This window comes from Schistocerca americana, chromosome 3, assembly GCF_021461395.2.
Source record: "Schistocerca americana isolate TAMUIC-IGC-003095 chromosome 3, iqSchAmer2.1, whole genome shotgun sequence".
NCBI lineage: Eukaryota > Metazoa > Arthropoda > Insecta > Orthoptera > Acrididae > Schistocerca > Schistocerca americana.
Window position 1 is genome coordinate 103,589,761 of NC_060121.1, and position 21,305 is coordinate 103,611,065.

A 21,305-nucleotide genomic window follows, 5' to 3' on the forward strand; every position below is an offset into this window, starting at 1 on the left:
CATTCTCAATTTTCTTTTCCATTCTTCTGTATATTATTCTTGTAAGCAGCTTCGATGCATGAGCTGTTAAGCTGCTTGTGCGATAATTTTCGCACTTGTCAGCTCTTGCCGTCTTCGGAATTGTGTGGATGATGCAAGTCAGATGGTATATCGCCAGACTCATATATTCTACACACCAACGTGAATAGTCGTTTTGTTGCCACTTCCCCCAATGATTTTAGAAATTCTGATGGAATGTTATCTATCCCTTCTGCCTTATTTGACCGTAAGTCCTCCAAAGCTCTTTTAAATTCCGATTCTAATACTGGATCCCCTATCTCTTCTAAATCGACTCCTGTTTCTCCTAATATCACATCAGACAAATCTTCACCCTCATAGAGGCTTTCAATGTATTCTTTCCACCTATCTGCTCTCTCCTCTGCATTTAACAGTGGAATTCCTGTTGCACTCTTAATGTTACCACCGTTGCTTTTAATGTCACCAAAGGTTGTTTTGACTTTCCTGTATGCTGAGTCTGTCCTTCCGACAATCATATCTTTTTCGATGTCTTCACATTTTTCCTGCAGCCATTTCGTCTTAGCTTTCCTGCACTTCCTATTTATTTCATTCCTCAGTGACTTGTATTTCTGTATTCTTGATTTTCCCGGAACATGTTTGTACTTCCTCCTTTCATCAATCAACTGAAGTATTTCTTCTGTAACCCATGGTTTCTTCGCAGCTACCTTCTTTGTACCTATGTTTTCCTTCCCAACTTCTGTGATGGCCCTTTTTAGAGATGTGCATTCCTCTTCAACTGTATTGCCTACTGCGCTATTCCTTATTGCTGTATCTATAGCGTTAGAGAACTTCAAACGTATCTCGTCATTCCTTAGTACTTCTGTATCCCACTTCTTTGCGTATTGATTCTTCCTGACTAATGTCTTGAACTTCAGCCTACTCTTCATCACTACTATATTGTGATCTGAGTCTATATCTGCTCCTGGGTACGCCTTACAATCCAGTATCTGATTTCGGAATCTCTGTCTGACCATGATGTAATCTAATTGAAAGGCCTTTTCCAAGTATACCTCCTCCTCTTGTGATTCTTGAATAGAGTATTCGCTATTACTAGCTGAAACTTGTTACAGAACTCAATTAGTCTTTCTCCTCTTTCATTCCTTGTCCCAAGCCCATATTCTCCCGTAACCTTTTCTTCTACTCCTTCCCCTACAACTGCATTCCAGTCGCCCATGACTATTAGATTTTCGTCCTCCTTTACATACTGCATTACTCTTTCAATATCCTCATACACTTTCTCTATCTGTTCATCTTCAACTTGCGACGTCGGCATGTATACCTGAACTATCGTTGTCGGTGTTGGTCTGCTGTCGATTCTGATTAGAACAACCCGGTCACTGAACTGTTCACAGTAACACACCCTCTGCCCTGCCTTCCTATTCATAACGAATCCTACACCTGTTATACAATTTTCTGCTGCTGTTGATATTACCCGATACTTATCTGACCAGAAATCCTTGTCTTCCTTCCACTTCACTTCACTGACCCCTACTATATCTAGATTGAGCCTTTGCATTTCCCTTTTCAGATTTTCTAGTTTCCCTACCACGTTCAAGCTTCTGACATTCCACGCCCCAACTCGTAGAATGTTATCCTTTCATTGATTATTCAATCTTTTTCTCATGGTAACCTCCCCCTTGGCAGTCCCCTCCCGGAGATCCGAATGGGGGACTATTCCGGACTCTTTTGCCAATGGAGAGATCATCATGACACTTCTTCAATTACAGGCCACATGTCCTGTGGATACACTTTACGTGTCTTTAATGCAGTGGTTTCCATTGCCTTCTGCATCCTCATGTCGTTGATCATTGCTGATTCTTCCGCCTTTAGGGGCAATTTCCCCACCCCTAGGACAGGAGAGTGCCCTGAACCTTTATCCGCTCCTCCGCCCTCTTTGACAAGGCCGTTGGCAGAATGAGGCTGACTTCTTATGCCGGAAGTCTTCAGCCGCCAATGCTGATTATTTGTCAAAATTTAGGCAGTGGCGGGGATTGAACCCGGGACCGAAAACGTTTTTGATTATGAATCAGAGACGCTACCCCTAGACCACGGTTACATGATATCACCATTCAATAAATCTCTCCAAAAGTGATCGATACTCGTCTCAGTCCTCCTGTAGTTTGCACAGAGATCAAGATTCAAAAATATCTCATTGCTAAGAAGTAGAACGAATTATTTCTCAACTTTGTCACAGTCCTTAGTACTTGTCCAATTTTCTGAAGATAATTTCTACAAGGCATTCAAGATTCTAGCCCTGCTAGTTCTTGGGCTGTTGTATATCACAACTGGATCACAAAAGCTTATTATCTACAAACACCGTATTTCAAAGGTGAGTTTAGGAGGAGGTCTGAGTACATTTCGATCAGAAGTCCCTGCACTCAGTCCTGAAAGTTAAAATATCTTTGGTAAGCACTTCTACTTTTCTGAGATCAGACAATTCATGTCTACTGCAGGAATAAGACCAGCTTTATAATTAAGTTTTACATCATACACTGATTTCGTACTTCAGCCTGAACAACTGAGACATTACATCAGCAAGCAGAGTTGACAAAGCATTGTACACAAAAGGTGCACCAAAACAAAGCTAAAAAAAAAGATATTTTAGACAGCAGCAGAGGATCTTCAAGATATTTCAACATCGCTGTCCAGCTGTAAGTATCTATTTTAATCTCGTACTCCTTTACTTTCCCCGCAGAAGTCTTTAGAAAGGGGATGAATTTTACACCCTGGTCAACTGCATCCTTGTCTTCCATCCAGCACATGGAGCAAAATTTTTTTAGGGAAGGGTGGATTTTTACATTTATTAAACCTTTTATAATCAGTTCTTCTTGCAGGTACGTTCTTCAACACATTATAAAGCAAAGTCAGAAAAGGTACAACACCCCAGCCTTTCAGGCTGTGTTCTTGAAAAATCTGATGAATTGCATGAAGACCACAAGATCCCATAACAATAAAAGCCGATGCACTATCCCCATGAATACTCTTCAGATAAAGACAAAAATCCTTCAACAATGCCTGATTGACACTAGGTCCAATCACTGATAAGTGAAGCATGTTGGTAAGATTCAGATCAGAAGTCTCCTCTTAAAACCATCCAACATATCAGCAGCAGTGGTATGAAACGCAGATGAAAAATAGTACATTTCAAATTGTCTGCTAACTTTGTGCAATATTCATTTGCCACAACTCAGCCACCTTGTTAAGTCTCTCATCAAATAAGATTACAAAAAGAACGTCCCCATCAAGATGTTCACGAATATTTTTCCTAAAATGCGGAGCTAACCCATGAACAATACTGTATAATGTCTTGGTCCGCCCAAGTTGCATCTTACTAGCTACGTTATTGTTAGGGATCATGACTGGAAACACAGCAGTCTGCTTTCCTGTAGTAGAAGAGAACACATGATTTTTGACAGCCTGCGAAGTCCATAATATTTCCACACTGGTAACATCACCCTGAATCAGGTAGTTTGAAATACGGCTGCTAGCCCATGCACTGTTAAAGCAGTGCGTCAACTGCTAGTTGACGCAGCATTAGTGGCAGTGGTGGAGGTGATGCTGCACTGCAATAGCTAGGAGATTGACAAACCGACCGCGAACTGCGAGCTTCCAGATTCACCAGTCACTGATCTTATCAAATGTCAAGGCAGCATCTTCATTATGCCCAGTTATCTTGTCAGGTGACAAGGAGCAATATCTGGAAGTATCAGCACCCTGAAAACAATCAAATATCCACAAATAAGAACAATGACATGATCCTTGTGATACTACATACCTTCCAATCTTTAAAATTCAAAAGTCAGGAGATACAGTTTAAAAAAAAAAAAATCAGGGGGCACAAATGATAGAAAATTGCGGCTCATTTTCAGCCTAGCACTGAGACAACTGATGTGAGTCTTTTCATGTGAATTCAAAAAGTTGTATAATGGCTATAAAAATACAAATAAAAACACTGGAACTAACCAAAGCATCAATTCCATATCCGTTATCTGTAGTGTAGTTCAACAGCAGTAACACGTTGGGATGTTTCTTTGACCATTTCTCCTATGATTGTAACAGTTCTTGTTCCTGCAAAGCTGTATTTTTTCACAACATTGCTATTTGGTAACATTTTCCTGAACAGGTCACTCGCGTAGTCAGTCCAATTAATTGGCAAATTGTAAATGATGTACATAATTACTTAACATTTTCTCTGTGGTTTGGAACACTGCTTTTTCCACCATGTGATATAAAAATGTCACATCAGCAAAGACAAGATATCTGCATGGTAAATAAAGAAAAGCGTGAGGTCATCCACGGAGTACTAAAAGAAATCCATCAATTTCAGTTACAAGATAAATCACACGAACCTCAAGGCTGTCAATTCAATTAAATACCTAGGAATTACAATTATGAACAACTTTAATTGGAAAGACCATATAGATAACATGTGGGGAAGGTGAACCAAAGACAGCACTTTGTTGGCACGACACTTAGAAGATGCAGCAAATCAACTAAAGAGACCGTCTACAGTAAACTTGTCTGCCCTCTGCTAGAGTATTGCTGGGATCCTTACCAGATAGGATTGATGGAGATCATCAAAGAAGTCCAAAAAAGAGCAGCTCGTTCTGTATTATCGCAGGATAGGGGAGGGAGCGTCACAAAAATGATACACCAGCTGGTGTGGTAATCATTAAAACAAAAGTGTTATTTGTTGTGATGAGAACTATATATGAAATTTCAATCACCAGTATCATCATAACAAAATAAATCAGAGTGTGAATGGAAATATTTAGGTGTTCGTTTTTCCTGTGCGATAATCAAGGCAGAATGGTAAAAAAATAATCTAAAATGCTACGATGAACCCTGTGTCAGGCACTTAAGTGTGAATTGCAAGCTAGTCATGTAGACAAAGATTATAAAATGCAAACAAGGATTTTTCCTTGACATAATAATGCATGGAAACTGTTGTAATATTGCTCCCAGAAAACAAAATGAAAATGTTTAAGATTGGCGGATTTAAAAAATTGTTGAAATGAGTGCATTGGTTGCAGCAAAGTAATATATTGCTGTCATTCCTACAAATTTGTTCACGCTGATGACTGTTGATTCCTCGATTACAATGTTGTACATGCTGTCACCGATATCCTGTCGCATATTTTCCACAAAACAGGGCCTTAGTACATGTTTCATAACGACACTACACTTTTTTCTATGTATCTGAAGTTTTCTGGCAACATCATTGTTTGAATTTACTCACATACAACTCACATCACATAAAGGCAAAAAATGGAAGGGAACCCTCAGCTTGATTCAATTTTACAGATTCTTTCATGGTTTTCGAAGATATTTTTGTTTAAGGTGCTGCAGCTGTCTTGTGTTTTTTGTGCCACTATGGCTTATGTGTCAGCATAAGATGCTAACAAAGTACTATGACATAATTTAGAAGATGCTCTTGTGTCAACGCCAAAAATTCTTTCAGACCAGTTTGCAAATTTACTATCGCAAAGCCATTCAGCATAACATTTCTGGGCTTACTGTGCCTTTACAATACCCACGTTTAGTGCTAAAATAATATCCATTTATGAAAAAAAAAACAAAAACACCACATTAATGCAGGTGCTATAGGTATGCACAATGTATGCAGGTGCAGATTTATCAATACTAGAACACATGACAATACTGGAACGAAGATAGAATACCATTTATTATAAATACATAAATAAATAAATGTCGTGTGACTAGGGCCTCCTGTCAGGTAGAATGTTCACCAGGTACGAGTCTTTCAATTTGACACCACTTCGGCAACTTGTGCATCGATGGGGATGAGATGATGATTAGGACAACACAACACCCAGTCCCTGAGCGGAGAAAATCTCCAACCCAGCTGGGAATTGAACCCTGGTCCTTAGGATTGACGTTTTGCAGCGCTGACCACTCAGCTACCGGGGGCGGACATTATAAATATTTACGTTATATAAATTCAAGAGCTAGTAGACATTTATAAATTAAATAGTGTTGTTTTCTATGTATTCAATGGATCAAGACATTTTAGAAGTAATTTTACTGTAAGACCGTCCTAATATGTTTAAAATCTCCCGTAATTCCCACTAGCCACTAGACAGGCACTCAAAACCACGAGATTTAGTGGGAAAACCACTAACTTGGCAGCGCTGGAATAGTGGCAACACACAAAACGCAAGTCCACATGGAGCACAAAACTGAGCAATATGAGCATGCATTCTACAAAATGCACAGAAAAGAGGAAAAAGTACAATTTATTACATGTCATATGTGACTTTCTGATTTGTACGAACTCTGAGGAGTACATGAATTAAAAGACTAATTAGCAAGGGATTTTCTACAACTGGCCAAAAACCGAAACAATGGATATTTAAAACAACTGTCTTCGCCACCATTACCTAAAAATTGGGAGAAATAGTGGAATAATTGGGAGATTGGAGAAAAGCTGAAAATCTAAGTCTCCCGCCTAAATCAGGAGAGTTGGCAGGTACGGACTATTAGAGAAAGAACAGTGGTTGTCAATAGTTGGTTGTGTCCAGCTTCAGAATGCACGCATGATGCAGACAACATTAATCACCCCCTTATCTAAAAAGGAGGCAAAGAGGAGCAGAAACAGTGGGAAAGGAAGGCAGCAAAGTGTACCCTGCTGGTCCTCCCTCTTCAATGGAAAGCTAGTGGCAAGTTTCCATAATGAATGCCAAAACTTGATATTAGAAAAGGATAGGTTACATCAAGCTGCACAAGGGTATGTCGAAAATGCCTAAGTGAGTCTGTCACTTTTGAGTGCCACTCCGTTGGCAAGATTTCCCATCTCACCTGACGTTCCCATTCTCTTCCTTTACATTTTAAAATATTGTTGGAATACTCTTTTAATGGCCTAACACAGCACCAAAACAGCAGCGGGGAAAAACGAAATGCAGTCGTTGAAGATAAAATCCCATTAAGGTCAGTAAGATGCTGTGCAGCCTTTAAGAGTCCACGCATCATTTAATAGTCTTAGCACTTTACTTACCGAAGATTGATGAGTATCCACTGTCTTCTTGACCGCCATGACTGCCTTGAAGTGCTTAGCTCCTTCCACACGGCTGATCACATTCATCTTCCCCGTGTTGCTGAGAGCACAATACTTGCTGCATACAGTGTGATACACCTGGAATACTGACGTCTTGTGTGTCTTGATGCCCTCAAACTTCCAATCATTCGGCCATTCAGCACTGAATTTCACCTTGCTTGGTTTCACCATGATACACTACTAGAACATTGTGGGAGCTGCCACATGACTGAGGACAGAAAGTTGTTTGTTTATAACACTCCTGCAACAGTCAAAAGCTGGTGTGCCTTTGAAGGCGAGGTGCCACACAAGAAACGAATTTTCCTGAGGAACCACAGATATTTCCAGCAGATTCTTTGATACCTGCAGCCACTGCCTGAGTGTTTGTCGAGGCCCGGTTTTGAGACTCTACCTGCAGAATGTGAGAATAAAATACTCACAGCATCCCCCATGCCTCAAACAGTCTGAGTTATCGAAACGAGATTTTGGCAAATGATAGCACGGAAATATCTGAGTATTTTTCTACATGATAAGCACGTAGAATTTTCTTGTTTACCATGTTACGTGAGTAACTGCAGACTTATGTAGTGGAATGCTGTAATTTTTTTAAAACTCCAATACCTGCTAAAATGAGAATTAGTGTGGCTTTGCAACAATTTGCAACAAGATAAGTTATCAACTTTTAATAAACCAATGCTTCAGGATTCTGTGATAACTGCAAGTGCATTAGGATGTTAGCAAGGTGGCATTACCCAAACTCCACATTGTTTTGCCAAAGAAAGTAAATTTTAACAAGGAAACAAACGAAATGTAGCTGTTACTCGAAACTCACCACTCCTGACTGTGTGGTTCTCATGAGACAGCAAGTTTTAATTGCTACAAATATAATGAAGGGGCTGGACCAATGACCATACTGAAAAACATAAAATTGTACTAAGAGGTGAATGAAAATTTTCTAGACAGTATTCCAACTGTGGACCACAGTGCTGTTATCAAAAACTATATTACAAAAATATGAAATGAAGTTTCAGAAAAAAAAAATTTGTTTGTGTGACCATATTGTCCATAGCTGCTTCATAATAACTGAAGATATTTTAAATCTGTCTTTGCAGCTAGGGTACAAGAAGCAATAATGCCAAACAAGGAAATATGTAAAGAAAAACTTGCAAGCAGGCAGTGTTTTCTAATGTGTGCAAACATCTGAAGTATTAACATCAACATCTTTTGTAAATGAACTGTTTTAGATGGAGAAAGCAAGCCAAATGGTATGTGTGTTTCATTACGATGACTGATGTCATTTTATTTCAATAAAAATGAAACACATTTGGTGATAAAATATGCATTTCTTTGGAGTCGCAAGACATTTAAAATAGATTCACTGATTTCACAATTAACCTCAAGGCAAAAGTAGGCCTCTTGAAAAAGTGTATAATGCGGAGAACAGGTGTATAACCAACTCAATAAGTGGCCACCAATAAAATGACGGTTCTGCTTTATTCTTTATTGTAGGTTATTACCCACAGTGTTATGTCTATTATTTTACAGGTACTATGCGGTTTTTCTTTCAGAAATATATGAATACACAGCATACAAACCAACTGCGACTGCCACAATTTTCTTCTTCCTATCGTCCATACTTTCTAATATAAAAAACTACTTTTGAAAGTGCCAAAATCTACTAGAACAAATAAAATGTCTATAAAACATCGCACTGTACAATGTACTTCTGGCCAGCCAGTTGTAATTCCTGAAATCCATCCCCCTTGGCCTCTGGCCTGTTGAGAAGCACCGCTATCCCGGGCCTGTGGATAAATCACGAATATCCGCCACATTACACCACAAACAAACATACTCAGCTTGTGGGCAGTTCGATGAGACTAGATCCAGCAGGCAGGGTTAGTCAAGGGAAAACACACTAAACAAGAAGATTACATATTGGATAACCACAGCGACTGCATAGAAGCGATGGAAAAAACAGATGCCTATAAATATCTAGGATACAGACAAAAAATAGGAATAGATAATACAAATTATAAAGAAGAACTAAAAGAAAAATATAGACAAAGACTAACAAAAATACTGAAAACAGAATTGACAGTAAGAAACAAGACAAAAGCTATAAATACCTATGCTATACCAATATTGACCTACTCATTTGTAGTAGTGAAATGGAGTAACACAGACCTAGAAGCACTCAATACACTTACACGGTCACAATGCCACAAATATAGAATACATCACATACATTGAGCAACAGAAAGATTCACATTAAGCAGAAAGGAAGGAGGAAGGGGATTTACTGACATAAAAAACCTACATTATGGACAGGTAGACAATTTAAGAAAATTCTTTACATAGAACGAGCAGAAACTAGCAAAATACACAAAGCAATCACTCATATAAATACATCGGCTACACCATTGCAATTTCATAACCACATCAACAACCCTTCAGATCACATAACGTCAACAGATACGAAGAAAGTAAATTGGAAAAAGAAAACCCTACATGGCAAGCACCCGTATCATCTAACACAGCCACACATTGATCAAGACGCATCCAACACATGGCTAAGAAAAGGCAATATATACAGTGAGATGGAAGGATTCATGATTGCAATACAGGATCAAACAATAAACATCAGATATTACAGCAAGCATATTATTAAAGATCCCAATACCACAACAGATAAGTGCAGACTTTGCAAACAACAAATAGAAACAGTAGATCACATAACAAGCGGATGTACAATACTAGCAAATACAGAATACCCCAGAAGACATGACAATGTAGCAAAAATAATACTTCAACAACTTGCCATACAACATAAACTAATAAAACAACACGTTCCCACATACAAGTATGCACTACAAAATGTACTGGGGAATGATGAATAGAAATTATACTGGAACAGAACCATTATAACAGATAAAACAACACCACATAACAAACCTGACATCATACTCACCAATAAGAAGAAGAAATTAACACAACTAATCGAAATATCCATATCCAATACAACAAATATACAGAAGAAAACAGGAGAAAAAATTGAAAAATACATCCAACTGGCTGAGGAAGCCAAAGACATGTGGCATCAGGATAAATTTGACATCATACCAATTATACTATCAACTACAGGAGTCATACCACACAATATCCACCAATACATCAACGCAATACAGCTACATCGAACCGTATATATACAACTACAGAAATCTGTAATTATTGATACATGTTCAATTACCCGAAAGTTCCTAAATACAATGTAACATATACTGTACAGTTAAAAAGGAAGTCACGCTTGATCAAGATCTGCGTCACTTTCCATTTTTCACCAGACATAACGTCTGAGACAAAAAAAGTAATAATAATAATAATAATAATAATAATAATAATAATGTTGATGACGATGGGTAGCAACTCACCGTAAAGATGACCACTGAGCCACAGACAGGCACATAGATAAGACAAGCACACTGTCACAACTAAATTTACAGCAATAGACTTTGTCAGAAAACAAGGGCGCACACACACACACACACACACACACACACACACACACACACACTGTCTCCAGCTGCTGCGTCTACGGTCTCCGAGAACCACATCCAAACCAACCACTGCTCACACCTCCTTGCCTCTTGTTGGCAGCTGCTAGGCTAGAGGCAAGAAGTGGTGGCAGTGCTGACTGCAAGCAGAGGGGAGTGGTAGGAAGGGGAGAAACAGTAGGAATGAGTAAGTAGGGAAGCAGCGCATGTACTCAGCAGCACCCAGCCAGTACTGATGCTTGACATCTCAGTAAAACAGATCATTTTATCTACTGACACGAGACAAAAATGAGATTTTCCAGTTTTCTTTTCACATTTCCCTGAGTCATTTGAAATTCACAGATATTCCATAATTTCCAGAACTTGTGGCAACCCTGAGTAAAGATATTTTGTGGTACATGATATAAAGCTGAAATAACTGCTTTAAATGTTCAAAAAGTAACCGATTTTTTTCTGAACACATCATACCCACTGGCTTTGCCAGTCAGTCTAGATCAGGCCCAGTGGCGTATTTACATGTTTCGTGCAGCAGTATTGTCAATGCTCACCAAGGGGTATGATGGGAACAATGAGGGTGTGTTAGCTGCTGTTCTATTCAGCCAATAAGAGAGCAGCTGACATGTTTCGAAGCAAGAGACAAAGGTATAATACAATATTTCCGTGTCAATATACAACAATCTCTAACACATTCAGAGTAAATGATAAAATATTTGTGACAACCAAGATTATATATTTAATTACTGTCCATTTCAACACAGCAATTTAAACCTGTTATTGGTGCACAGTGAAGCCACAGCCCCACAATTTATGACATATTCTAAACAAACAATCAAATATTTGTGAAAAGGGTGAAGAGAATGGTTTCCGATTCACTGCCTCTTTCCTTGTGTCTTGTTGGTTGCATGAAGGTAACATGCCAATGGCTATGGGTCACTGAGCAATGTCAACCTATGAGCAGTACAGAAACACCGCCAACACATGCTGGCCTTGATCTAGACTTTAGACTCTTTCCTTATTTTGTTTATTCTTACAATAAAATTACAAATAATCATCATGAATATCATTCATAAATTTGTGAATCAGAATCATACCTGCCAAAGGAAAACTGCAATGGTGGCTTATTCTTCTCTTCAGAAGAAGACAATGTTGAAGCCTGTGTTGGGGACACAAGTTTCTGGTTAAATGGAGACAGAACAGAGCTGCTTGGAGTCTTAGAGGGCTCTTCCTGGACATTTTTGTTGTCCAATGTCTTTGTTATAGGAGGTGTCGAAAAATAGCCACTTGAACTGAATTTGTCTCCAGAACTTTTTAATCCAAAAGAAAAATTAAATGATTCTTGTGCAACACTTTTAATGTCTTTAGGTGCTGCAGGTATACTCCATGTTTCTTTCTTGGATGGTTCTGTATCAACATTTTTTGATGTTGTATACTTGTCTTCTAGGTCACTGAGATGTCTTTCATAGTCTTTGAACACTGGTGTAAGTATACAACATGAATTTCTTTCCACATGCATTTTTATCCACTTTGACACACATTCATTAAGTGCCCTCAAATCTGCATAAAATTCCTTTGGTTTCTTTGTGTATCTGTCCATATCATTTTTACCTTCAGCGTCCTTTCTAGTAGACATTTCATTTGAACTTCCTTTCAAAACTCCATTTTTTTGTTGTATAGGAGCACTGGAAGATTCTTTTGATGATGAACTTCTGTCAGCTGCTGCTGTTCCGCCACTGCCGAAATTGAAGGTGACTGTACTTGTACTGGTAGGCATTTTAAATCCACTGAAGTTTGCAAACACACTTTTTGTCTCACCCTGAAACAGAAGTGATGGCTTGATATAAAAGTTTTCCAAGCATCGTAAGAATTGATAGCTATTGACATGATTTTGACGAATCACATTAGAGTAAAAATCTCTCTCTACCTTTAACTCAAATGGTAGAAAGCATGCCTATATCCCAAGTACTACATCCAAAAGGCTAAAATACCGACAAGCAGCAATACACACCACTACAGAACTTGTTGCGAAAGCATTTGATACATGCTGTAGATGGGAAATGTGGATCCAGCAACACCACTACCGTGAGTACAAACTAACCTATACACCTGCACTAAAGATGGAAGACTTTGATGTACATTTAAGTACGTGGAAGATGGCTACTATAATCTGCACAAAAGACGAAGCACGCAAGGATTTAATATGGAACAAATAGTCCAGTCAAATAGCAGATTTTACTTGCAAAAGGTGGGGTAGAATATTTTGTTTTTTTAACTCATTCATATGGTTGGAAAAATTGGAAAACCAAGTTTTGCAAACTAAATTTATGTCGGCCGCTGAACTTTCTGTAGGGGAGGGAGGGAGGGGGGGGGGGGGGGGGTAACTGAAAATTTCACACTTTTTTCAGTTTTTTTCAAAAATCTCAGTTTCTTATCCTCTTAGCACTTTGGTATATATTTCCTTTTTAAAAGAAAACAAATTACATTACATACTGGAATTGAACATCTCACTCTGCGGTATTCAATTACTCCATGTGCAATCTGGTGGTTCGTGATTCTGTAAGCTTATCACGATCAAATTATACTGGGGACTGAGAGCTGGCTGGAACCCAAAGTAGAAAGCTCCAAGATATTTAGTGATTCACGGAATGTATATCAAAAAGACAGATTAGGCACCACAGGAGGGTGTGTGTACATTGAAGTTGACAAAAATGTTATATCTACTAATGTCAAATTCGAGGTGACAGTGAAGTCATAGCGTATAACAGGTCTAAGTGAAACCAAGTTAACAGTTTGTTAAGTAAGGTTGTGGTTGGGTTTTATCAGTAGAAAGATATATTTGACAACAAACTAAAATATATACATATATCATATATGAACAAAAGAAAAATGAATTATATAATTCATACTACATCCAGTCAACTACAGTGTTGATAACTGCTTGGCATCTCCGAGGCACACTTGAAACCAAGTTTTCAATGTATTCACATGGAAGAGACCTCCAAATGTGTCTAATCTGGGTTGTCCTAAACCAGTCGTACACAAGGTCAGAAACTTCTCCCACTTTGACCACACTTCCTCAATCATCAGTTCTTGAAATGGCAGATATTACAACCATAATGTCAGCATCATCTTGTGCTGAGTCCACCTCAATGCTAAACTCTAGAGATTCCTTTTTAAGATGTGTGGTCAAGTGATTTTTTCATTCGTTGTACAAAACTCGTCTCGGGGACTTAGTTTACCATCTATGATTCAACTACAACTTAACCGAAGAATGTTTTCTACATCTATGCATCCTCTCAACAAACTGTGCTACATTGCTCTCCCTCACATGGTTACCCATCAAATACAATTGCAAATGAAGATAAAAAATGTCACTGCAAGTAATAAATGTAACTTTGGACTACTGATTTGAAGGAAACATTTTGAGGCCAAGTTACTTTGTGTACAAGGTACCATCCACCAGCGATAAAAAATTTATTCAGTGCCAAAGTCCACATCCTTCACTGGGACCAAAATGTAATAGAAAGAAGATTTTGTTGCTTTTCACAGGGCTTTTTCAAGTAGCTAGTTCATATTACAGAAGTGCTTTTAATTCTCTTTCCATTAAACAAATCTTTTGGACAAACCGGAGTAACTTTAGTGTTCTCATGTTTTATAATATTGACGGCAGGAAGGAGAGTCACAACTTTTTATTTTCTATGGAACTTTACATGCTGGTAACTGTAATCAATAATTCTTTTCATCCTTTCACTCCCTATTTGTGATGCATGTAACACTTTCAATTCTCCACACTGATGACGGAAATTATAAAATCACTTTCAGTGAAGGGAAGCAGTAGTGAAAACCAATCAAGCAAGTTTTTCCAAGTTCATATCATATCGATCAATGTGACAACTACTTCAGTTTATGTTTTGTTCTAAGTTACACCGCTCACTTCACAGTATGATTCAATTTCTGCACTAATGTCCTGCATGTTACTCACAACTTGTGTTCTGTAGAATGTCTGTCAATCAAGATTTCCAGCTTCACTACCAACTTGAGCTGAGGGAGGACATTTCAACTTTTCCAATACTTTTCTCAGGAAGAAATGTATTACAGGGAGTAACACACATTATGTCTATCAGTGCATAGAAAGTACCAGGTCCATCTTGAGTGTTTACATTGAAATCTGCATTGTCATACATAAATTGGCAAAACATGTCACTGTTTCTTTCGTTGTTAAGCTGAAGGATGAAAGATACTTGTAATAGGGCTGATTCAGTGTAAGATGCTGCGAAGCCAAGGGCGGACAAAACCAGAATGAAATGTTTTGAGCCAAGCTTCCTGTGCAAGTGTGTGCTAATTGCAGTCAAGAGGGATGAAATAAATTAACATGGCCATGAAAACTCACAAGCAAGAGAAATGCACATTTTCTCCCTTTTTTTTGGGGGGGGGGGGGGGGAGATTGTGATAAGTGAGATATTCGATTCCAATGTATAACATAACATATAATGCATTTCTACTATATAAATGGAAACTGAAGTAAAAGAGCTCAGAAACATGGTCCCTTGGCATTTTGCGTGAAGTTTGAAAAATTGATTTTTTTGACAGACTGTAGTGCCCTTGGTATTGGGTGTAGAAATAAAGTTTTTGTAATTAAATCCATAGACAATTTTGTGCCCTTTTCAAAAGTAACTAGATCCCAAAGTGCTAGGAGTGCACGAAAAGAGCATCTTCTGGAAAAAAAAAAAAAAACAACTGAAAAGTCCAAAATTTTCAACGTTTTTCGGCTACAGAAAGTTTAACCAACATAAATTTTTGTTGGCAAAACTTGGCTTGCCAATCTTTCCAATCATGTGAACAAGTCAAATAAATAAATAAATTCTTCCCTATTTTTGCAGGTATAGGCTTTTTTCTGACAATCTGACTAGACTGAAACTGCCCAATAAATCTATCAGTCGTGGCAAGACACATTAGACCATCCCACACTTGCAGGAATATTCTTTCACATTATATCCAGGCAATGCGAATATTTCCTGAAACTTGACTATACATGCTGTTGACTGGATTGAGAATTTAATATTGTGTTTCTACATTAAACTATGGTACCACACTGTATTATACTCACAATTTATGCTTTATTTACTTTTCCTTAATGCTACTGACTTATGTATCTGTAACTTAATTTATACTATCACAAAGTTTACCACCACAAGCTAAGTAAATAAATACAGTAGAAATAATCCGACTAAAACTGTCATAAAATTGTTTAGTTAAATATGAACCATGTTGTTAAAAAAGTACAGTTCACATTTATTGTGATCTGTACAGTAACGAAGCATTTCAAACTGTATATGAAAATGAGAAAGCATTTATGCATTGCTCTTCAATATATGAGTTTGCTATTCACTGGAAACAGAAAGAATGATTTTAAAAAGTTTCAGGAGAAAATATTTACAACAGAAAAACACTAATGCCAACTTACACAGCACAGTGGCACAGTTTTAGTCTCACTTATGTAGTAAATTACTTCTTTCAAAATTATACTGGTCTGTTTCATGTGTTTGTACTGAATGACTAACATATATTTGAGTACAGAATAATTAAAACCAAGTACTGGTCTCAAAATTAATAGAGAAATATGCTCTGAATTGGGTAATGGTTCCACAGTGACCCCCTTTCCATTTTTCATACTAGTAGTGTGACATTTTATACACTGTGTACCAAAATACCTAATTGGAAATTCATCTATTATGGAATAGAGATTTTATGAATTCACTCTGCAGTTTTGGTGATTTATATTGAAAAGTGTGTTAAACATACAACAAACATACACCCTGGACTACACTACAGATCTTTTACCTCAACTTTTATTTTAAATTCACATTCATTGCCTATGGCAACACTCGCGTCTGTTACAGATCAGTCTGTGACCACACCCAAGATTTCGAGAGTATCACATTATCAGGGTCAAGAGGGATATTTGATAGTAGTTGTCGGCTCCAATCAGCGACATAATGTTGACGGCTGATTATGGTGTGTATTTTTACAGTCCAGTTGATAGCTGGTGAAGCCAACGAACGTGGTTGCAAAAAATTTGGTTGTGGTGACATATGTACCTAAGTTAATTTGGGAGGAGGGAGGCTACATATCATGTTAAAGTCACCACGTTGTTTACATCATTTGTGTCATGTTTTCTACACCACTGGTAAAAGTCAACAACTAGTATCGAATACTCCTCTTCATCCTGCTACCAAACAAAGTGCAAGGTTGTTACAGTGGAAAAACAAACAATAGAATTTACGAAATAGGTTTATTCACATGCCAGTACCACAGAATGAAAAACAGTTATATTTATGTTGATGATTTCTTAATAAAACTATGGAAAATCTGGGATGGAATAAGACAATAATATGAAAAGTATATAGTTGTTACTCACCATGGATCAGAGATGCTGAGTCACAGATGGGCACAACAAAAAGACTGTCAGAAAGTTTACCAACATTAACTGTGTGGGGCGGCATCCCAGAGAGCGAGAATGTTGGTCGACTTTCTGCCAGTCTTTTTATTATTCTTATGTGTGACTCAGCATCTCCACTATACGATGAGTACAACTATCCTTTCATAATAATTCTGACGTGAAGTTGTTAAAAACGATGCACACTGGGTTTAAAACACATTATCATCTGTGAAAAGGATAGCGATTCTTAATAAACAGTTTATTGTAATTTACTGAAGGCTATCACTGCTGAGGCTCTGAGCACACTTGAGGAACTAAGCGAAGACTAACAAAAAACAATATATACCTGTATATAGTTTCAGTGCTGCTCAAACAGTCTGTAATGAAGCATCACTCAACTTCAGTCCAATGCACAATCCACTAAACTGACTGACTTTTCACTCATTTTGGGTCATTTTCGTTTCATGTAGGCCTAGAGCTTATAAGTGCTTGGGTTCCAAGTCAAATTTAATGTTTTCTTAAAAGAAATCATCATAATATTTAGGCTTCAATGAGTATCAAACACAGTTTGAGCATTAAACTCTGACAATCTTTATACCCTTTCTAAATGCTCATAAAAAAACATAAGAGCTGGTTTTGACAAGTATTTTCTCTCATTCTGTACTTTAAAAATACGTCACTGGAACGGAAAGCTTTGGAAGTTTTAATAGAAATTGCTGTTACTATATTTGATTGCTGATGCTAGCCCTACAGTTTTTGTGAATACAGCTCAATAGAAGAAAAGCAGAAACTAATATTGTTATTTGGTAGAGTGCTAGCAGAGCAATATTACAACGATACATGCATACAACACTTCCAATGTTTCAGACTTCCTAAACTGATAATTACAAAAATATTTCGCTACAGTATTAATGTGACAGCTTCTACAGAAGAGAGGCAGACACTGAAAGTACAAAGCATCTGGCTTTTCTGTTAATAGCTATCCGAAATTTTAAGTTATTACAGTTTTACAATGTCTATTTCTCTGAAGAGTAAAAACTGTTTCAGAATCTACTGAATATATCTTCAAACTAACACACTTATTTACATACCATTCAGTAATCCCCAAAATATCAAATGCTTGGACGTAATTATTACCAAGATTAGCCAATAAAATTTGTAAACACATAAAGTTGAAAGTATATTGCAAACGCAGTAAAAAAAATCATAAGAAGCATCCACACATCTTCGTTGAAGACACAAGTGATTCTTATTCTGTTAACAGGTAATTAATAAAACAGTTATGTTTATATTATCTTACCGTTTTCGGCGGTGAACCTGAAGAACTATAAGGGCTTGATGTTGATCTACGTTTAGCCTGTCTTATTACTCGTGACTGAAGGGTACTGTTATCAGCTTTGCGAAATGTTCCCGCTTCTTCACGTTTGTCTTCCTTATCCCAGTTATCATGGTTTAAGTCCGAAGATGCAATTCTTTTCGCCATTGTCACAAAATAAAGACTCCACAGATTTTCCTTGAAGCCTCTGTTTCCGATTAATGAACCAAAAATGTAAATAGGAATCACACACCCGCCAGAAACACAACTATTTGAGGTTATGTTGTGTGCAAGAATTGAAATTTCTTTTACAGTACTGGCAGTCAACTCACAATAGCTACATTTAAAACATTAAAATTTGCATTTAATAATATGCAGTAACCAACATGCATATGCAGTCTTTACATACCACTTTTTAACCTTTCGTGCTCTGTATCACAACCGACAACATTTTCATGACGTAGTCGTTGTCGGCAACGTACTTACACATCACGTCGCCACAAAACTTGGTTCTCAGGCAGATCGCTAAAAGGTGTAGTATTTAACGTCTTTACTTAATTAAAAATAAGGTATTAATAATGTTTTACAATTTTTGTGATATTTTAAAATGTAAAATTATTCCACCGAACATAAAACAAACATTTTATTTTAAAACTAGGACAGCGCACGACTATGCGTCGATTTCTTTATTGTGTGCTTCGGCATGCCTACCACTGCCACCTTTAGAAAGCACTCAGGCTGGCGGTGTGGTGTTGCATCGCGCCGACTCGGAAGACTGATGTGTTCATTTAAAATAGTGAGTGATTTTGTGTAGATACGTGAAAATGGAAGTGTCAAAAGCATTCCAGGCAGATATTAGGCATATCCAGAATCAGCTCAAGATTGCTATCCTGAATCATCAGGTAAGAAACGAAGTTATATTTGAGCTTCTTTCCTTCGCTAAGCTGTTTTCCGGAAAGTCAGACACAGGCGCACTTGCTGAACTACGTCTTCGCACTTCTTGGTGATAGTTCGCAATGAACACAATGAAAAAAATATTCAGCCGCGAGAAAATGATGCGCGCTCGCTGATCTGTACACTGTACATTAATACAGGAGTCAATTTCTGCCTGTTTAATCGTTGTTAGCTGCGGAGTAGTTTGATTTCTATGTGACCGCGTAGTGTACTCATTGAAGCAAGATAACTAGAAAACTTACTGCCCTGCATAACTCTGCGTCTTATTTGGAATAAAGTCGTGCGTATTTGGTAATTTCTCATTAGTATCCTGTCGTTAAAGTTATAAGTTGGCGACACATGGTTTTGTTACAGTAGGAGTCATGACTAAAGAAGGTACTTTTCGAAACTTTTGGAATATGACGACGCCTTGAGGAGCAACCAAGATAACTCGTGGAATCCACTTAAAACTTTTATAAACATATCTGAGTTAACAAACGGATGTTTAGTAGCCATCAAGGTCACATTCAGCCATCTGTAATAAGATTGCAGAAGTTTGAGGAATAGAAGGACGCTACACAACTTGCTCACAGTGCTACGAATACAATATAAGTAACATATGAATGAAAGTAGTGTGTCCATAGTAGATCTGTGTAAGATGTGCAGTGTCTAGGAGATAAATGTCAAACACAAGCTTCACGTTAGTTCTGTGTAAAGGAAGCACGCGACGTAAAGTGCGGTACTCACCGTTACTTTACCAAAATTTAATTGACATACTATAGTTATCAGTCTTTAACTTTTCATCGTGTAATGCATTAGCATAAATTATATCATTTGTTCCTTTTTGTCATATATTGTAGTTATATTACTGTCTGTGACATTACACCTTTTTTGTTTCGCTTTGTGGTTACTTGTCTGCATTGTCATTAATAAAACGCTGTTTGCAGGTGATGGTGAAGAAGAAAAATGAAGATCCAACCGTAAGTTTTTTTAAAAAAAATAGTCAGTTTTAAACACATTTTTTAAGTACGAGCATTAGAGAACGCCTGAAAGTAATCGAAATTTCAATGTTTATTTTTTCAGAATATCCATATCCAGGTGCAACTCCGTGATGCTCAGAGGCACATCATATCTCTCGGTGAAATACAGGTATGTGTGATTTACGTGGTTTTTTCCATAAACTCCTCCCAAAACATTGTTAGTCGTTCGCCCGACGTACATCCCGTACAGTTACAACGATGATTACAAAAGTACGTTATGTATATCTCAGGAGAAACAAATATTGTGCAGTCGTTATTTCTGCCATACCGAAATATTCACACACAAAACGTTCTTGTCTTTGTAAATCTTTATGTAAACAGGTCTGCAATGCAAAAGATTAGCGCTCTTGTTCACATCAACAATTGAATGCGTTGACAGTAACAATAGTGATTTACGGGATGCCAAGGTTGATAAATACAATGATAGATACGTTTAGAACCAGTGGATTCGACGTTGAGGTTGTATGCAAATGACATAAACACAAATTGAAAGTGTTAACGCCGACTAAGCGAGATGAATTATAACTGACGTTATTTACCCCAAGAATACTGGCTAAAGAACGCATGTAGTTGAAAAATGGTCATATGAAGAATATTCTTGAACGTTGTCACAAAGCCAGGCAACAGGTCCGCAACACCCGCGTAGGATAGATGTCACAACAGCCAATGCTTTTTGTCTTTCGTGTTTAACCTTCTCTCACTCATTTTCTTGCAGTATCTGCCTTGACTTGTGCGGCAATTCAGTGGGGTACATACCGCAGATACGAAAGATTCGAGCAAATTGCCCTTTAAATTGATCGTTGTACCTTAACGGGTGTCATAATCTCATAAACTCGTTTTTTGGCTACAATTAACAACATTCTGAAGTTGGCACGCAGAACCGCTAAATTCATGCTTGTTTCCAATGAACCGTACATCC

At 37.7% G+C, this 21,305-nt stretch overlaps 2 protein-coding genes across 3 annotated transcripts in view; one reads left to right on the forward strand and one right to left on the reverse strand.

Moving 5' to 3' along the window:
• LOC124607185 (nuclear pore complex protein Nup50) overlaps window positions 1–18,949 on the reverse strand; it is a 41,275-nt gene extending 22,326 nt beyond the window's left edge. The window contains exons 1-3 of the mRNA XM_047139405.1: window positions 18,823–18,949; window positions 18,399–18,621; window positions 11,754–12,475 (exon numbers count right to left, since the gene is read on the reverse strand). Coding sequence (XP_046995361.1) covers window positions 11,754–12,475; window positions 18,399–18,581 — 905 coding nt within the window. The 5' untranslated portion in view covers window positions 18,582–18,621; window positions 18,823–18,949. The remainder of the gene's footprint in view (window positions 1–11,753; window positions 12,476–18,398; window positions 18,622–18,822) is intronic.
• Window positions 18,891–21,305, forward strand: part of LOC124607184 (PHD finger protein 21A-like) — a 116,815-nt gene continuing 114,400 nt past the window's right edge. For both annotated transcript variants that reach the window (XM_047139403.1, XM_047139404.1), the window contains exons 1-4: window positions 18,891–18,945; window positions 19,072–19,315; window positions 20,294–20,326; window positions 20,430–20,495. In XM_047139403.1, the coding sequence (XP_046995359.1) occupies window positions 19,238–19,315; window positions 20,294–20,326; window positions 20,430–20,495 (177 nt within the window). In that variant the 5' untranslated portion in view covers window positions 18,891–18,945; window positions 19,072–19,237. The remainder of the gene's footprint in view (window positions 18,946–19,071; window positions 19,316–20,293; window positions 20,327–20,429; window positions 20,496–21,305) is intronic.